Source organism: Thermothielavioides terrestris, chromosome 4 (assembly GCF_000226115.1).
Source record: "Thermothielavioides terrestris NRRL 8126 chromosome 4, complete sequence".
Classification (NCBI taxonomy): domain Eukaryota; kingdom Fungi; phylum Ascomycota; class Sordariomycetes; order Sordariales; family Chaetomiaceae; genus Thermothielavioides; species Thermothielavioides terrestris.
Genome location: NC_016460.1, coordinates 481,250 through 497,762, shown reverse-complemented (window position 1 = coordinate 497,762; position 16,513 = coordinate 481,250). Strand labels below are relative to the sequence as shown.

The 16,513-nt window shown below is 50.4% G+C and overlaps 5 protein-coding genes across 5 annotated transcripts; 4 read left to right on the top strand and 1 right to left on the bottom strand.

Moving 5' to 3' along the window:
* Positions 1-6,579: 6,579 nt before the first annotated feature.
* THITE_2145780 (uncharacterized protein) lies at positions 6,580-8,172 on the top strand (the record flags this gene model as incomplete). Its single annotated transcript, XM_003654989.1, has 2 exons — positions 6,580-7,993; positions 8,066-8,172. 2 exons carry the CDS (start codon positions 6,580-6,582, stop codon positions 8,170-8,172), a joined length of 1,521 nt encoding a protein of 506 aa, XP_003655037.1.
* Positions 8,173-8,962: 790 nt separating this feature from the next.
* On the top strand, positions 8,963-9,535 carry THITE_2090214 (uncharacterized protein; the record flags this gene model as incomplete). Its single annotated transcript, XM_003654988.1, has 1 exon — positions 8,963-9,535. One exon carries the CDS (start codon positions 8,963-8,965, stop codon positions 9,533-9,535), a length of 573 nt encoding a protein of 190 aa, XP_003655036.1.
* A 1,135-nt stretch (positions 9,536-10,670) lies between these two features.
* Positions 10,671-12,345, top strand: THITE_2118280 (uncharacterized protein). The gene is made up of 2 exons (XM_003654987.1): positions 10,671-11,604; positions 11,703-12,345. The coding sequence occupies exons 1-2, from the start codon at positions 10,972-10,974 to the stop codon at positions 12,171-12,173; spliced, it is 1,104 nt and encodes a 367-aa protein (XP_003655035.1). The 5' UTR covers positions 10,671-10,971; the 3' UTR covers positions 12,174-12,345.
* Positions 12,346-12,418: 73 nt separating this feature from the next.
* Positions 12,419-13,706, top strand: THITE_2118277 (uncharacterized protein). Its single transcript, XM_003654986.1, has 2 exons — positions 12,419-12,867; positions 12,921-13,706. Exons 1-2 carry the CDS (start codon positions 12,751-12,753, stop codon positions 13,677-13,679), a joined length of 876 nt encoding a protein of 291 aa, XP_003655034.1. The 5' UTR covers positions 12,419-12,750; the 3' UTR covers positions 13,680-13,706.
* Positions 13,707-14,581, bottom strand: THITE_2118276 (uncharacterized protein). Its single transcript, XM_003654985.1, has one exon. It carries the CDS (start codon positions 14,574-14,576, stop codon positions 13,734-13,736), a length of 843 nt encoding a protein of 280 aa, XP_003655033.1. The 5' UTR covers positions 14,577-14,581; the 3' UTR covers positions 13,707-13,733.
* Positions 14,582-16,513: the final 1,932 nt, after the last annotated feature.

Here is a 16,513-nt window from a genome sequence, read left to right as displayed (position 1 = left end):
TAGCTAGCAATAAAACAATGTAGCATCTATAGCCTATTAGCGCCCTTGGTCCCCTTCAATATATAAGTGCTATTTAGTTAAATAGTGAATTTGATCACTAGCGTTGAATTGCTAATACTATACCTATAGCGAGCTCCCTAGTCCTAGAATATATATCTACCGAACCCAACCTTGATCTAGCTACTTAGTAGGTATTGCCCTAGCTCCTTCCTATCCCTAAGCCTCTAATCGTATAATCGTTATAATCAAGTAGTATTCCTAGTCTTGCTCTAGCCTCTGCCTAGCTACTAGACAGCTCTACACTGTCCAATGAACTATCTAATAAAGGAGACAGTTCCTCTATAGAGGAACTAGCTTCTAGACGTAGGTATAGGTATATATCTCTAATTTGCCTATCTAGACTAGAGCCTAGGGTGCTAAATAGTAGCTTTGCAATTTCTAATAATATTTAGAAGATCTAGGAACATTGGTTTAAAGAAGGCGAGTTTGCCCTCCTATATATAGCCTAGCAAGCCGAATAGCGCTAGGTATCGCATTTCTATAGTAGGAGAGACGCCCTAAGGCAACGGCAAATGAAGACTATATTCCACTACCGCCTTTAGAAAACGCTATAAAAGACTAAAGGGCAAGATAAACGTAATAGGGCGCTATAGAATATAGAGCTATACTGCTATACTTTCTACGAGGTTTAGTACAACGATGGCACTATTGATATTGCAATTTGCTATAGGTATAATTACTTGATAAAAGACATTGAGATAGTCAAATACCTATATACCATTGTAGAGTATATTGCCTACCTCCTTACTACTAGATATAGCGATAGCGCTATAGAACACTAGCTATATAGCTATACCGAAACTCCTAAGGCTAGGGCATGTCTTTACTATATAGGTAGCTAATATATTATAACCTAGGAGATTCGTAACCTTTATAGATCTCTTAAGCTCTATAAACGTAATGATCGTAAAGTATAGTCCTACAAGGTTTTTAAGGAGGTAGAATTCATAGAAGCTATTACCTAGCTACTAGCCTATAGTAATCGATATAAATATAAGGCACTAACTATACTTAGCGAGAACTCCTTTATATTGGTCTTCGTATATAGAGACCTATTAGATACATTAAAAAAATATAGTTAACTAACGATTATAGATACTATTTATAAGACTGCCTATAGCGGTTAATACCTATTTACAATTATAGTTTAGGACTTCAACGGCTACTAGCTCCCTTCTACTTACTTCTTTATAAAGAGGTAGACTGCTAATAGTATCGTAGTATACCTAGATATACTACTAGAGTAGTATAGGGGAGTAGCTAATAGGGGCTAGCTCCTAAAATATATAATCATCGACGACTCTATAGCTAAACAACTTACTATCTAGGAGGCATTTAGCTACGATAAACATAGCCTCCTATATATATAACATCTCTTTTATACAAAGTATTGCTAAAAGACTTTAAAGCGTTAGATTAATACTAATAAAGAGTACCTTAGCTATATAGCAGCTACTCTTCTAAGCCGTCGTTTAGAAAAAGGTTATATAGAGTCTATTAAAGCTACTATTGCTTATACTAGTATCGATAAGCTTAAGTAGTATTTGAAGAACAACTAGCTAAGCAATACTCGACTATAGGCGTATTAGGTATAAGATATAACCCCCCTACTCTACTAGATCACTACAACAAATGTAGTCGAAGGATAGTACTTAAAGGTTAAGAACGCTAAGCCTATATTAAAGTAGTAAATAGCTAGCACCTTCCCTCTTACTAGTTTAATCATTTACTTTGATTATTATATATAAGACTACTAAAATAAGGCAATCTAGGCTAAGTTTAAGAGTCTTAATTATATACTTCTAGCTATATATATAGAGCGGTTTAATAGCTAGGGCTTTAATAGGCTACCTAAGTGAGCTTAAGCACTGATTATATATAAGCTATTAATAATATATAAGTAGTTCGATACTAACGAGCCTTTTAACTTTAATAGCGTTTTTATACTGGACTAGTTCCTTAGTCTATAGTACAACGATAGGCAGTAGTAGAGCGGTATAGCAGCTATCTAGCTACTATAGCTAACTGCCTAGGGTACTGCCAATATTATTGCCGAGGTCTCTATACTTAGGTAGGCTACTCTAGATAAACGTTATAACCTAGACTACTACAACGTAGTCAACTAGGCAGATCAAGTGGCTTAGCTCTTATAGGATACCCTAATTCTAGAGCTAGTTAGTATCCTTTACTATAGGTATATATAGTTTAGGAGCTAGTTGCTCCCCTACTTATATATCTAGCATTATCATTTGTTAATAAACTTATTGTAGCTAAAGCACTTCTAGCAGTTGGTCAATATCTTAGAAGCGAAGGGGTTTAGGATATACTATAGCGTTGTTCTATAGCTAGTAGATCTCACTAGCTTAGATAAGGTCTCTGTCAATCGGTAGCTATTCTTATAGGTCTAGGAGCTAATATAGTTGCTATAAACTACGATATATAGAATCTAGGATAACGTATAGGCAATATATAGCTTATAAAAGGATCTCGACTATATTTTAAAGAAGCTATTAGGCAAGGTTTAGGAGGATCTACAATAAGTTTAGAGGTTTAATATTCCTTCGTTTATATCTTAGTAATAAGTAGCAATATATAGTTCTCTAGTTGAATACTAGCTAGCCACTAGATTATACTACTTTATATCTTTATTCCTACCTCCAACTTTAAAGAACTTTATAATAATTAATAGCTAGAAGTTAGAGGATTAGTAGCTAGCTAGCTACTAGATTGTAAACGAGTTGCTTAGTTCTTAGCCAATTGGCGTACTTAGAAAGGAGTTTCTATAATGCTAAAATATAGTAAGTATTACTAGTGGTCTAAGTCTTAGCCCTAGGACGAACTTTATAGAGTTGATCAAAGTTTCTAAAAGTGGGCTTAATACTATATAAAATCGTAGATAAATAGAAATTTTATCCTAACCTCTAAGCTTAGCTTTATAAAGAAACTAGGGAAGGAATATAAATATAGAGAAGGTGTTAGCTAGCTACTATTCTACTACTGGTTTAGATACTTTATAGTTAGATAGATTCTAAAAAATGAATAATGTTTACTCTATACAATTGATATTAAAACCTTCGATTCTTTAAGAACTATATAGATATATAGGCTATAGCTTTTTCTATTGCTCTAGAGCCTTTTACCTACTTCTTCTTCCTTTCCTTCTTCTAACCTTGTAGCTATAGCTATTGCTATCCGCCTATCCGCCTACGCTACCGTTATATAAGTTGATTTGAAGCTATTTCTATCGTCGTTATCGCTAGGAAGCTAATTAGCTATATTATAGCTTTAATCTATACTTTTTATATACTTTATAAGTTGGTTAAATCGAAAAATCGGTCGAAATCGCGGTAGTATTGCGATTAGTAGTAGCTAATTAAGTTATATAGCAACTTCAAATACAACGATATAGAGCTATATAAGGAGAACAACCTCTCCGCTACTACCGACAACGACGCTCCTACTACTAGCGAGTAGCTAGCTCTTACCGCCCCTCTAGCCTCTATCGCTAACCCTCCTGCTACCCTCGACTAGTAGTAGTAGCGCCTCTAGCCCTACCCTACGTACTCTATATACTCTACGCTAACTATTACTACTACCACCACTACTACTACTACTATCAACGAGGGCGCTATTGGCGAGTAGCTAGCTCTCGTCGCCCCTCTCGCCCTAGCTACTGCCCTTCCTACCGCCCTTAGCTAGTAGTAGTAGCGCTCCTACGCTCACTTTATATATTCTACGTCTACTACTATTATTAATACTAATACTAATAGTAAGAACGCTATTAGTAAATAGCTAGCCCCCCCTGCCCCCTTAGCCTCTATCGCCCCTAGCTAGTAGTAGCAACACTCCTATATACACCTCGCGCCTACTACTACTACTAATACTAGTACTAGTAGTAAGAACGCTACTAGTAAGTAGCTAGCCCCCCCTGCCCCCCCCGCCTTCGCCGCCTCTACTACCCCCACTACCTCTGCTAACAAAGGTAAGTCTAAGCCGGTTATACCTAATAACCCTTAGAAGCACCTAGCTAGGTCTTTAGGTATAAAGTCTTTAGTAAAGAATGCTATTTAGATACTAATTAGTAGCTAGCTAACGTTAAGTAGGCTAAAAAGAAGAAGGAGGAGTCTGACTATAGTGAGGTATAGGCAGTGCTATATATAGTCTATATTATATATATCTATAATAGGGATATATAGGCTTGCTATTTCTAAGAGAGTAAATATAGTGTTATATTTTTTAATATATTAGGTTTATATTCGCTAACTAATATATAGATCTAGGCAATATATATTAGGAGTATACTAAGTAGAGCTATACTAAGTCCTATATTTTTATAAGTAACATTAATTAACGAACGACTACTAGTCTAGTACTAATAAGCTACTAGTAGCCACCCTCTATAATTTAGCTAGAGATTATTAAATAGTATAAGCAAGTCCTTAAAGTCGATAAAGATAAGCCTTTACCTATCGACCTTAAAGTATAGGGTAAACGTTTAGTTATAACTATTTATAAGCTATATAGCTCTATAGCTACCTTATATTTATACCTAATTAACTAGCACTAAAAGGTACAATATATAAGGAGACTACCGCTACCCTACCCTTAGCTAGCGCTAGTATACTTACGTTTAACGCTTCTACCACCTCTATAGCTTACCTTTTACTCGCTAAGGCTAAGCCCTAGTAGAGTATTGAGGAGAGAGTCGCTTTAGTAGTAGAGCACTAGGCTATAGTTGCTAAATAGCTAGCTACCGCTATCGAGGAGTTAGCCTAGCTAGCTCGAGATACCTTAGAAGAGGCTAAGCGATATACTAAAGTACTAACCTAGATATATAGGTACCTTATAAATATTAAATAGAATATTATAAATATACTATACCTCTACTTTATAATTAGCTAGCAGTTAATTAGTATAGTATAAGGAAATTTAAAGTAGAAAGGGTAGTAAAGATAAAGATAAAGATAAGAGTAAAGTAGATATTTAAGTTCAATTGTTTTATTTTAATATATTTCTACTATTACCTAGTAGCTAGCTAAGCTCTACCTAGGTCAAATATAGTCTTATACTTCCTTAGCCTAGCTATAGCCTCTATATATAACCTATTCTTATATAGTAAGATGGTAGTAGCTCTAAGGTAGGTTATATCACCTACTATATAGACTTAACTAATATAGCGTAGATATAGCGATAGCCTATAGCTAGCCTATAGTATAAGCGCGCTATTACCCACCTTTAAGCGCGCTATACCCTAGAACATATATAAAGACCCCCTACTAGTACTACTATAGTACTTCGAGTTGTGGTAGGGGGGTGGCGTTGACAGGGGCTAGAAATTAGTCTTGGCGGGACCTCTTTAACAACGACTGTAATAAGCCCTTGCCGCTCCCAGCCCACGGACCGACAGAACGGCCCACGCCAGCAGTTACACTGCACTAGTGATGTCCAAGACTGCCTAGAGTATAGATCGGCGCAGCCTAGCCTATTGGGCTAAGCTAATCGCCATCATCAGGATCCGGTAGACGTTAAAGAGGTCCCGCCAAGCCTAATTTCGGCCAATTGTTAGCAATGTTTTTACAGCGTTATTACATAGCCCCGATCGCCAAGGCGTTTGCACTATCACCAAGGCGTTTGCTCTATCGCCAAGGGTTAGTTCGCCGGGGGTACAGGGGACGGCGCTAGCCCTCCGCTAGTTAGGGTTTAGGTTAAGGTTAGGATACAGGTTATAGTTAGGGTGCGGGTTATCCTTGTTTTCCTTTTTTTCGATTTGGTTGAGGTTTCGTAGAGTTGTTGTTACGAGTCTTTGCGATCTTGTTATTGTCGATGTTGCTCTGTTGCTCGAAGTCGTGGCGGCCTCGTTCACCCTTGGCGATTTGTAATTACTTGTACGCGGCAGTCTCCGAAATTAGTCTTGGCGGGACCTCTTTAACGACGACCCAGGATCCAGCAGCCCCGGATATCGGGAGCCCAATTGTCGCCCAACAGGAGCCCTCTTTCCACAGTCTTCCTTCCAATAGACATGTCAACACCACGATTGAACGTATTGCTGTTGAGTGCTTAGATCGCGATAGCTTCGATCGCCCACATCCGCGGAGTGGTTCCAACAAGTGACACTTGCTGGGTTTTGAACAACAGAGCGATATAGTAGATCTAACGCAACTCCGTGTGTCCATGTCACGGATAGCGCCGACGTTTTCTGCATGTGCTGTTGATCTTGGGTTGAGTTGCGGCGTGCTGAGGACATTGGAGGTGACCACTGAGCGTGCTCGTGCGGCGCCACAGCGGCTGTGGAGAGGCGGTGTTTTGGTTCATTGGTTTGACAGGGCAAGGGAAGGCATTCAGCTCCCCAGGGGACGACGGCGCCTCGCGCAGCCCGTGTCCGCCACCAAGCAGGCCGCCAAATGGCTCGCCCATGCTGACCTTTGGACTCCCCTTTTCCTTCCCCTTCCCTCCCTCCAGGCTCCAGCTCCTCTGCTCCTCACTACTCGCCCATATCTTCGACGAACAGCCCGCCGCATTATGGCTCCGTTGGTCGGAAACCTCTCGGACGTAAACTCGGTCAACCATGGCGATGCCAATGTCCAGTGCACGCCCGCAACGCCGTGGTCGATCTTCCTGTTCTTCGCCTCCAACTACCTGGCCCACTGCGCCACCGTGAAGATGTACCCTGGGTCGCCCGCTTCGCTCACGATCTTTGCTACCGGCTTGGCGCTGTTCTTCCCTTCCTCGGGCATTATCAGGGCGCTGTTCTCTATCAAGCGCCATGCCCGCTTCAGGCGGAACAGGAATCCGCTGGAGCGCGCGGCCGCGGCGGGTGCTCTTCGCATGGTAGTCCGAAACGAGGATTGGGAACCCCGCGAGGGCGACCAGGTCAGGCCGCTACTTAACAAGCGGGGGGAGATGCTGTTAGCAGACGGTACACCCTTGCCAAAGCTTGCAGCAGACGGACCGGGCGAGGAGGCCCCGGTGGCAGGATCGCCGCAACGTCTCTCGCCAGGCACACCCGCCATCAGTGGCATTTTGGCCGAAGAGGACGATCCCGTGTCTGAGGAGAGCGATGATGCCAAACCTTTCTCGTTCGCCTCTTTCACGGAAAGCACCATCCAGAAATTCCACGGCTTGTCGTTGCTTCCTCCGGGCTATTCGTGGCGTGACGTGCCCCCCGATGCCAAAATCTCGTGGGAACAGCCAGCACGAGAGGAACCCGGGTCCCAGACAGGAGGGGCCCCCGACGTCAGCTCAAACTACAACTGGATCCAGTCGCTGATTGCCATCTTTCAGGCGGGGAGCGCTGCCTTGACTCTGTACCGATCCCGGGGAGATCAGATCCAGCGCTACGGGTACGCCGCCTTCGGCTTGACCGTAGTGCCCTACCTCGTCATGAGCATCGTCAACCTCATGGCGAGCATTGCGACGGCCGACTACCCCACCGTCTACATGGTCGGCAGCGCGGAGATGGATGAAGCCCGGCGCCGCGGTGGCGTCTTTGATGGGGTGGTTGGACGCCTGGAATCAGACATCGAAACCAGCAACGCTGATGCTCCATTGTACGAACTCAAGTACAAGCACCTCGACCCAGCGACGCCAAAGGAGTTCGTGAAGGTCCTGGAGCGAGTGTCCGGAAGTGGCGCCTACCCGCCCTCCATCAACATATCATCCAGCAGTTATGCGAACGAGGCCGGCATGCTCTCCGTGGCAGCTTACACACCGCTCGCTCCGCATTCTCGACCACTACCCAGGACGCGGAGTATCCTCAGTAACCGGCTGGTGCAGGAATTCATCATACCGACTCTGCTAAGCAGTCTCTCGCTCGTTGTGGTTGGCGCCCTGACCCGGTTCAACGCGGGAGCAAGCACCGTGGCACAGCGCGGGTTGACCATGAGCTGGCTGATCATTGGCATTGTTTTCGGCTGGTGGGCCGACATGAATGCTGGTGTGTGCGCTCCGGACCCCGAAGAGGCGACGATAAGAATGGAGGATGGATTCGTCCGCATTCTACATTTAGGTCTATTTTTTATCGTGTCCCTGGGCTTCTTGATCGTTCCTGCGGTCGGAGGGTTCATCGTGGTGGCGGAAATGCTCCGGGAGTACGGCATTTGCGATTCTGCATGAGGGGGTAATAACCTTGGCAGGTAGCTGAGAGTATACGGGGCCGGATACGGGGGAATGGCTGCATCTGGCGATTAAATGGTCTCATAACACCCTCCTTTGTCTGACTTGTGATTCTGACCTGGATTTCACCACTGGCCTTCCCTGTTGTGTGCCTGTAGCTCAAGGGAGAGTACGAGTTGGAGACTACCCGGAGTCTGCAGATATTCCTCTTCTTTTCTCCTGGTTCCTCAGTTAGATGGATGGTCCGGCTTGTCTTGTCTTGTGCTGAATGTAATGACTTTGAACTTCGTGTCAAGATTTACAACCTCAATGCAGAGGCTGAGGGTCGCCGGCCATTCTTAACGCGTCACAAGCGGCTTATGGCTAGGTTCCTGCGTCAACGACTCATTGCCCACGCTGTGAAGGCCGTTAGGCAACTTGAGATTTACTATAGATTTTGACTGGTCCCGCTTTTGAGACCTTGCTGCTGTCTTCGTGAGTAAGAGCAAGAACGCCGGCATTTCTGCCCCCTTGACAAAGGCCATGACCTTCCAGAAGTCGATGGGGGCAACAAAAATCCTGTAGTCATCTGGTAGTCGTAACAATGCTGGGCATTTTGTCAATGAGGGCAGCAACAAGAAAGTATGCACTTGCAGTGTGATAGCAAAGGTGTCATTGTAGTAAGATAGAGACCGAAGGCAATGCTTATATCCACCTCCCGAACCAGACCCATTCCTTGCTTTTCCAGTCCCTGAATTCTCGTTAGGCGGCACGAAGCACACAGAGTGTAAGTGGTAATACTACCCAAACCATGAAGATGCTCTCCCTCTACCGAACCACAACCCTCCTCATCGATCTGCACTTCACTCTTCACTGGGCCTCCCCTGCCACCGAGCACCACCAGCCCGGCACCTCTCAAACGCCAACCCAAACACCCACCCACCACGAGCAGCAGCAGCAAGACAGCTACCACCACCGCCACCTCTGCACCCAGAAATTCCCCCCAACCGCCTTCGCCGCCGCGCTGATCACCGACCCGTCGGACCCGTCCCTCTTCCTCGCCTCGCTGGACGCAGCCTGCCTCGCGCGCATCCGGGCGGCCACGCGGCACACCATGTACGCGTTCGACGAGCCGGTGCACTTCGAGGTCGAGCGGGCGTTCGTCTTCGGCGGGCTGGAGCACGCGGCGCGCCTGCCGATGCGCGGGCTGACGGCGGCCGAGGTGGAGAGCCAGGTCGAGCTGATGCGGCAGCGCGGCCTGCGCGACCACGTGCGCGTCGACATGGCGGTGGAGATTGAGGCAGGCAAGGAGTTGAGGGAGCGCGGCTGGGATGTGGCCCGCGGCCCGGAAGGGTGGAGGTTGCGTGAGCTGTTTGGGGAGTGATGTTGATGGCAGGGGGAAGAGGGACTAGGGGAACTTACCTGGGAGGAAAGATGCTTTGTCCTTTGGGCAGAGGACACATTGAGGGCGGCAGGGGAAGATGTAATAAGGCTTTTCTCCGCAGATTGGTTTTGGGACTGTTGGAGGATGTGAGCATCCATGACATTGACGGACAATATGTGTCAGGGAAAGAGGGACGGGGATCAAGTCGCCAGGGGCTTGAGGATGGAGTGCAGAAGACTGCAACGTGGATCGGGGAAAAATGAGCTGTGTTTGATGCCGGGTTTGATGGAGCCGGCGTCCTGAAGCGGCCCGGGGTGCTGTATCGTATCATCGGGAGATGCCATGCCATGGAACTGCGGAGACAAACTGGAACCAGCCCCCCGTACATACCTGAGATTGACAAAACGTAGTGAGAGTGTGCAGCTTGCAGACGTGCATCGCTTCGTAATGTCCCGAATGCACGCTACTGGCTGGGCTGCTCGCTTAACATGCAAGCATACACGACCTGCAGGACTAGCAGCCGTCTGGCCAGCAAAGCAGTGGGCAGGGAAGGACAGCAGGTTCCTGGAGTGCGGCAGGTTGTGGAACAGAAACGCCCCGTCTGTCAGCTCTCGGACTGCCTGTGCGTCTGTGGACGGGCAAATCCAGCCAGACTTGGGATACACGCAGCCATAGCGTCAGGGGAGAGAGGCAGACATTGAAGCCGACAACGAGGATGACGTTCTTGCATCGCGGAGTATCATCTGAAAGTAGATGTCGGTTGGCCTAGTGGAGAAAGAACTAGTCAGGCGGTTCCCAAGTCTCCCCTGAGGCCAGACCGGCCTGTTGCCAGTCTGGAGTCTGACTCTGGACGAACAGGCACCCCGTTGCCCAAATGCCAGCACCAGCTCTGGAGACGGCATGGAGGCGTTCCGCAAATATTGAGCCACCCGGCAGACACGCGCCCATTGTTGATGGGCCAGGTCACAGCACCAGGCCGCGTCTCCTGCGGCCACCTCTAGGGCCACCCTCTGGCGCGCATGGCTGCAGCAGTTTTCGGCCACCAGACCCGCTTTGATTCGCGGCGACGGTTCCACAGCGATCTGGTCTCCCGGAAGTCGGCTGCCTGCTGCAGAACTCCGATCTGGGTGGGAGAATTACCTCATCGACTCGAGCAAGCGGTGGGTTGCCTCCGATATAGAAATCGAGTCGAACCTCCCTCCCGCCTACCACTCCTAGCCCGCGTGAAGGTAGGCGAGACAGCATTTGGTCCCCGCTAACCCTTCAGTAAATCTGGCTTGGCGAGGAGGTCAGTCAACCGAACTAAGCGGGCCGTTGCCGAGGCGATGACGAGGACACGGGGCGCGCCCCAACGACCGGACCGAGCGACAAGACCGGGCGAGGAGGCGAACCGAGGTGCCCCCGGGCTCCGGGACTTCAACACCATCGCCAATACCATGAATACGGGGTACTCTGGTTATTCAACCGCAGATCTACACAGGAGCAACGCGCCTGGTGTAGGGACGTCCCAATACCCGCCAGCAGCAGCGGCGGCACGACCGGCACCACCAACACCACAACCACCACCGACCGCACCAGTCTCCCCAACGACATCCGAGCCCAGCTCCCGCGCGACTGCCCGCACTATTGTCCCAGAGCGCAAGCTTTTCCTCGAAAACCATCACGACGAAGACGAAGACGGCGACGACGACGACCTCGCAAGCTCGTCAGCGCCGCCAGCAGCAGCAGGAGGCCCCGACGACCTCGTCGGCGACGAGACGGCCACGCTGGCCGAGTACCCCTACTCGATCTACAACCACGGCACGTGGACGGCGGAGGACGACAAGACGCTGATCCAGGCGCGCACGCGGGGGCAGAACTGGGCGGAGCTGCAGCGGGCGCACTTCCCGGGCAAGACGGCCAACGCGTGCCGCAAGCGCTACGAGCGGCTGGTCGAGCGGCGCGGCATCTACGACTACAGCGGCCGCCGGCTCGAGATCATCGCCAACGAGTACATGGGCATGCGCCGGGATATCTGGTCCGGGCTGGCGGACCGCGTCGGGATGAAGTGGGAGGTCGTCGAGGCCTTGGTACGCTCGCTGTCCTTCTCCCTGTCCCGCTCCTGCGTCTTCTCCCTTTCTGTCCGATTAGAGTGACTGACAAACATCTGTGGCTGGACACGGGACAGTGCATGGGAGTCGGGTTGCGGACGATCCAGTCGAACGCCAGGTCCTACACCAACCGGGCAAGAAGAGAAAGCAAGCTGGAGCAGAAGACGCGCGAGTCACAGGCCGAGGCGGTGAGCATTGCGTCCATGGGCCCGCCCCCCCTCGCGCATCTGCCCCGGCCTCTGCCCATGGCAGCAGAGCAGGGGACAACATTTACGGACCGCGGGGCACTAGCTGGCGGCTGGCGGAGTGATGCGAGCCTCATGCCGCCTCCTCCAACCTGCGGACCACCCGGCGGACCCGGACCCCTTCCGGGAGGTCGCTTGCCGCCTATCACCCTGACGCCGCTGGAGAACTTGGGCGGATATGGAAATGGGGGTTTCGGAGCGCGGGGTGCTTTCTCGCATCCTGCAGGCCCGCAGCAGCAGCAGCCGCCGCCGTCCGGGATGGTGCCGGACTGGGGACCTGCCAATGTGCGAGGACCCGAGTGAGAGGACAGTTCAGTGAACCAATTCAAAACTGAATCAACCGACGCCATCCATCTGCCGCCTATATAGATCTAAGACAGGCTAGCACAGTTCATTGAGCGTGCGTGGTGCGCAGGAGATTGATGCCCAGATCCGACAGGACTGGTCACACACCGGCGTTCACCCGGCCAACGGGCTTCGTCAGTAATCCTGCAGTATGTGGTTGTTCCTATGTCAGCTCTCAACGATCAACTGCTAGCGGACTCGTCTTATTTGGCGATGACGTTGAGCCTGCAAGCATAAACGGAGATGACGGTAATCAAATGATGAAGGAAAAAAGGAAAAAAGTCTTTACCCATTTTCCTTCGACCACTGGACCGGCAAGGCTTGCTATCGGGCTCAAAAACCCTGGTAACACTACTGCCACTTACAAATATCGGCCCCGGATAGCGTCTGGTCTTCCCCTTCCTCTGAGAACCAACCACCCACGCCCTTCCCTGCGGATCCGATCTCGGCCTCTGCCAAATTCGCAATTTCTCACCGCTCCTCCCCAAAGTTGTGTTCCCACGCTGAGACGCTCCCCAGACGCCAGACCGACACGATGGAGAAGCTTGACGAGCGCCAGCTTCTCGAGAAGTTCGACCGCCTCGTCGAGCAAGGTCTGGTGGTTTACAACCAGAACTACCGGTTGATTAATCTGTCGGACCAGGGCTTCTCGGTGAGCTCGACCGTCGTGGGCTTGACTCTCCGCGGCCTTCTTACCCTTCGCAGTTCCAATTTCGCGTCCTCAGCAGCCTGGCGAACAAACCCCAGGCGCCGCGCGGCGATAAGGAAACCGCCTCGCTGCCGCAAGCAGACCAGCCGGGCTGCCGACCGGGCAGCGACATCGACGTGTCGGGCTTCGAGGTGGCCGTGATCGGGGACAGCCACCTCGTCGCCGCCAACAAATTCCCTGCTGCGCGGCCGCACTTCCTGATCCTCACCCAGGACGGCTTCCGGAGGCAGCACGAGCCGCTCGACCTCCAAGACCTCGCCGCCGCCTGTCAGGTCCTCTCGGCGCTGGAGAGCCGCCACCTGCTGCTCTTCAACTGCGGCATCGACAGCGGGTGCAGCCGCATGCACAAGCACATGCAGGTGCTGCCGGCCCCGGACCCGCAGGCCTTCGCGCTCTGGCCCGACGAGGACGCGCCGGTCGTGCCCTTCCGCTTCTTCCGCCGCCGCTTCCAGGACGGCCTGCCGACCCCCGACGTGCTGCTGGGCATCTACCAAGGCCTGGTGCGCCAGGCCGGCAGGGCAGTGAACGGGGCAACGGGCCGCGGCCAGGAGGTCGTGGCGCACAACGTGGTCATGAACCGGAACTGGCTGGTGGTCATCCCCCGCCGCGCCGCCGGCTGGGCCGGGGCAGAAACCAACGCGGCGGGCATGTTGGGCATGGTCTGGGTGCACAGTGAGGAGAAGATGGAGGCCTGGTTGGAACGCGGCCCCGCGAACGTCCTGGCGCGCATCGGCATCCCATCGAACGGGCGATGAGTCGGCGGGATGTAGAATATAGACTAGAATGCGATTCGATCAACCCGTTCATGGTCACCTTGTGCACATGTCGACAAACCTCAGTAGCTCCCGGTTGAACCGTTCCGGCTCCTCGTAGAACAGCCAGTGGCCCGACTCAAACACCAGCATCTCCACCTGCTGATTGCCGCCCTTCCGGATCCTCTCCGCCGTCTCGGCCACCCCCTCCAGCGGGAAGCACCCGCTCCGCCGCCCGGCCATGACCAGCGTCGGCCGCGTGATCCCCTCCAGCGCCTCGCGGTGATCATACCGCGTATGGTCCGCCAGCAGCCGTGCCAACCACACCCCGTCGCAGCGCGCACTGATGGCCACAAAAAACTCCTCATCCCTCCGCGCCTGCTCCTCGCCCACCGCATCCCCCTCCCGCGGCTGCACCCGATACCCCAAGCACTCCGCCACCAGCGCGCGATGCGTCTCGGCGGGGCGCCGCACCCACGCCTCCTGCGCAGCAAACAGGCTGGCCTCGTCAAAGCACCCGCGGTGCGCGTGCCGCGCGTCCCACGCCCCGCCCAGCCCCAGCGGCCCCGCCCGGTCCTGCAGCGGCGCCTGGTCCACAAACACGTACCCGGCGCAGCAGCCGTCGCCGTCGAGATCCTCGCCGAACAGCTCGATGTGCGTCCACAACACCGCCGCGCCGATCGAGCAGCCGACGAGCACAAACTTGACCTCGCCTCCACCTCCCCCTGCTGCTGCTGCGCCAGACTCCGGCCCGGGCCCAGACACGTACGCAGCGGTAGGGGAAGCGGCAGCAGAACGTTTCAAAAAGCGCAGCACCTCGCGCAGATCAGCCGCCAGGCGCGCGACGTGGAAGCCGCCGCGGGCGACGGCGCCGTGGCCGGAGCGGCCGTGGCCGCGCATGTCCGGCGCGACGACCCAGTGGCCGGCGGCGGCCAGCGCGGCGAAGTTGCGCGTGAAGTACGCCGACGAGCCGGAGAAGCCGTGCAGGAGGACGATGATGGTGGTGGTGGTGCGCGTCGTCGTCTGGGGGTTTCCAGGGTCGCGTGCTGCAGGGTCTGGGTGGCTGGCGGCGGCGGCGGCGGTGGTGGTGGTGGTAAGTGAGGGGAGAGGGGGGAGCGGGCGCGACGACTGCAGGGCTAGTGGGCAGCCGTCGGTCGTGGTGAGCAGGTCTGTGTAGTAATGCATCGTGCCGTTGGACGGGGCGGCTAGTTTGAACTCGGGGATCGGGCTGCGCTTCTGGGCGGCGAAACCGCAGAGTGTGACGCTCGGTACGGAGGCGCTATCCTGACACTCTCTGGAAACCCAACCTCACTCGGACCCGACTTTTTCGCCCCGACCTGGGCTCTCCTGCCCAACCCCCGGGCCCACCGGCCTTGCCCCCTCCTAAAAAAACATTTCTAGCTAAGGTACCTGACCCTTCTGGTAGGTACCTACCTTACCTTCTGCGGTAAACAGAAAACACACCTCCCCTACCTACCTTAGCGCGCCAGGGGGGGGGGGGGTGGCAAAATGATCTCTGGGACTATTTTGGAGCGTCAAGATATTTCGCCCGGAAAACAGGCGCCTACCGGTCCCGAGTTCAAAATATCTTTCGAAGAAAATAATTTTCAACTAAGAGGATTAATTCAAATAAAATAGGAATTTAAAGAGTAAAAATATCTTATAGTAAAAATAATCTTTTACTAATAAGATTATTTTAAGTAGATATTAATATTAGTAGTTAAAGATAATTATTAATAAGAAAAAAAAACTTAAAATTGAAAATAGTTTTAACTAATTTAAAATCAACTTTTAAATAAAAGATTATCTTTAAAAATTTTATTATCTATATACCTATATATAAAAGAAAGTAAAACTTTTCTATTTACTTTAAGTTTTTTTATTTTTTTATTTTCTTTTCTTTCTTTTTTTCTTTTCTTTTTTTCTTTTTTCTTTTCTTTTTTTTAGTTGAAAAAACTAGACTCTACGAAGAATCGAACTCAAGGCCTATACGTTATAAGCTTATAGATTTACCACTATACTACAAGACTATAAATTTTATAATTGTACTTCGGTAAGAATTTCACACTTATTTAGAGGGCTTAAGCTAGGGTATATAGGCTAGAGAGTATAGAAAAGAGGCAAAAGCAATCTTCTAAGTAGAAAATTATTTTTAAAGAAAATAATCTTTAAACTAGAAAAAAAGCTTAACTTTAAAATCTTCCTATAGATCTAAGATAAATATAATAAAAAACTAGTATAGTGATTATTTTACTATTAAATATATAATCTATCTAAGTAGTTCTTATATTATATAATGATTTTTACTCTACGATAGTAGTAGTGATCCTTTTTATAGTATAAAGTATATTGTAAACTAGAAAACTATTTTAGCTCTAGGAAACGGTAACAGAGATTATTTTGCCACCCCCCCCTTAGCGCGCTAAGGTAGGTGCCCTGTAGCTACCTGACCCACTACAGCAGGTCCCTTACTTTCTTCCTGCACTACGATGATGAAATCCAACTACTGCACTGCGATCAACCCGACCACAGGCTTCACTGCGTTGACTTCCAACCGCTGCACAGCTATCGGCCTGACCACGGCATTGTGACACCCGACGGCGGTTAGCCCGACAACCCGACCGCTGCACTGCGGTCAACCCGGCTCCTACACTGCGATCAACCTACCGCTGTATGTACCGCGATCAACTTAACTACTGCACTGCGATTGATCAAATTGAGTGCAGGAAGAGTTGATTGATCGCAGTACAGTACCTAGCTAGGTCGATCGCTGTGCAGTAGTTGGATTGGTCGTCCGGTATCTGGATTGCAGGAACACAGTTCGAGTGGGTTACCTT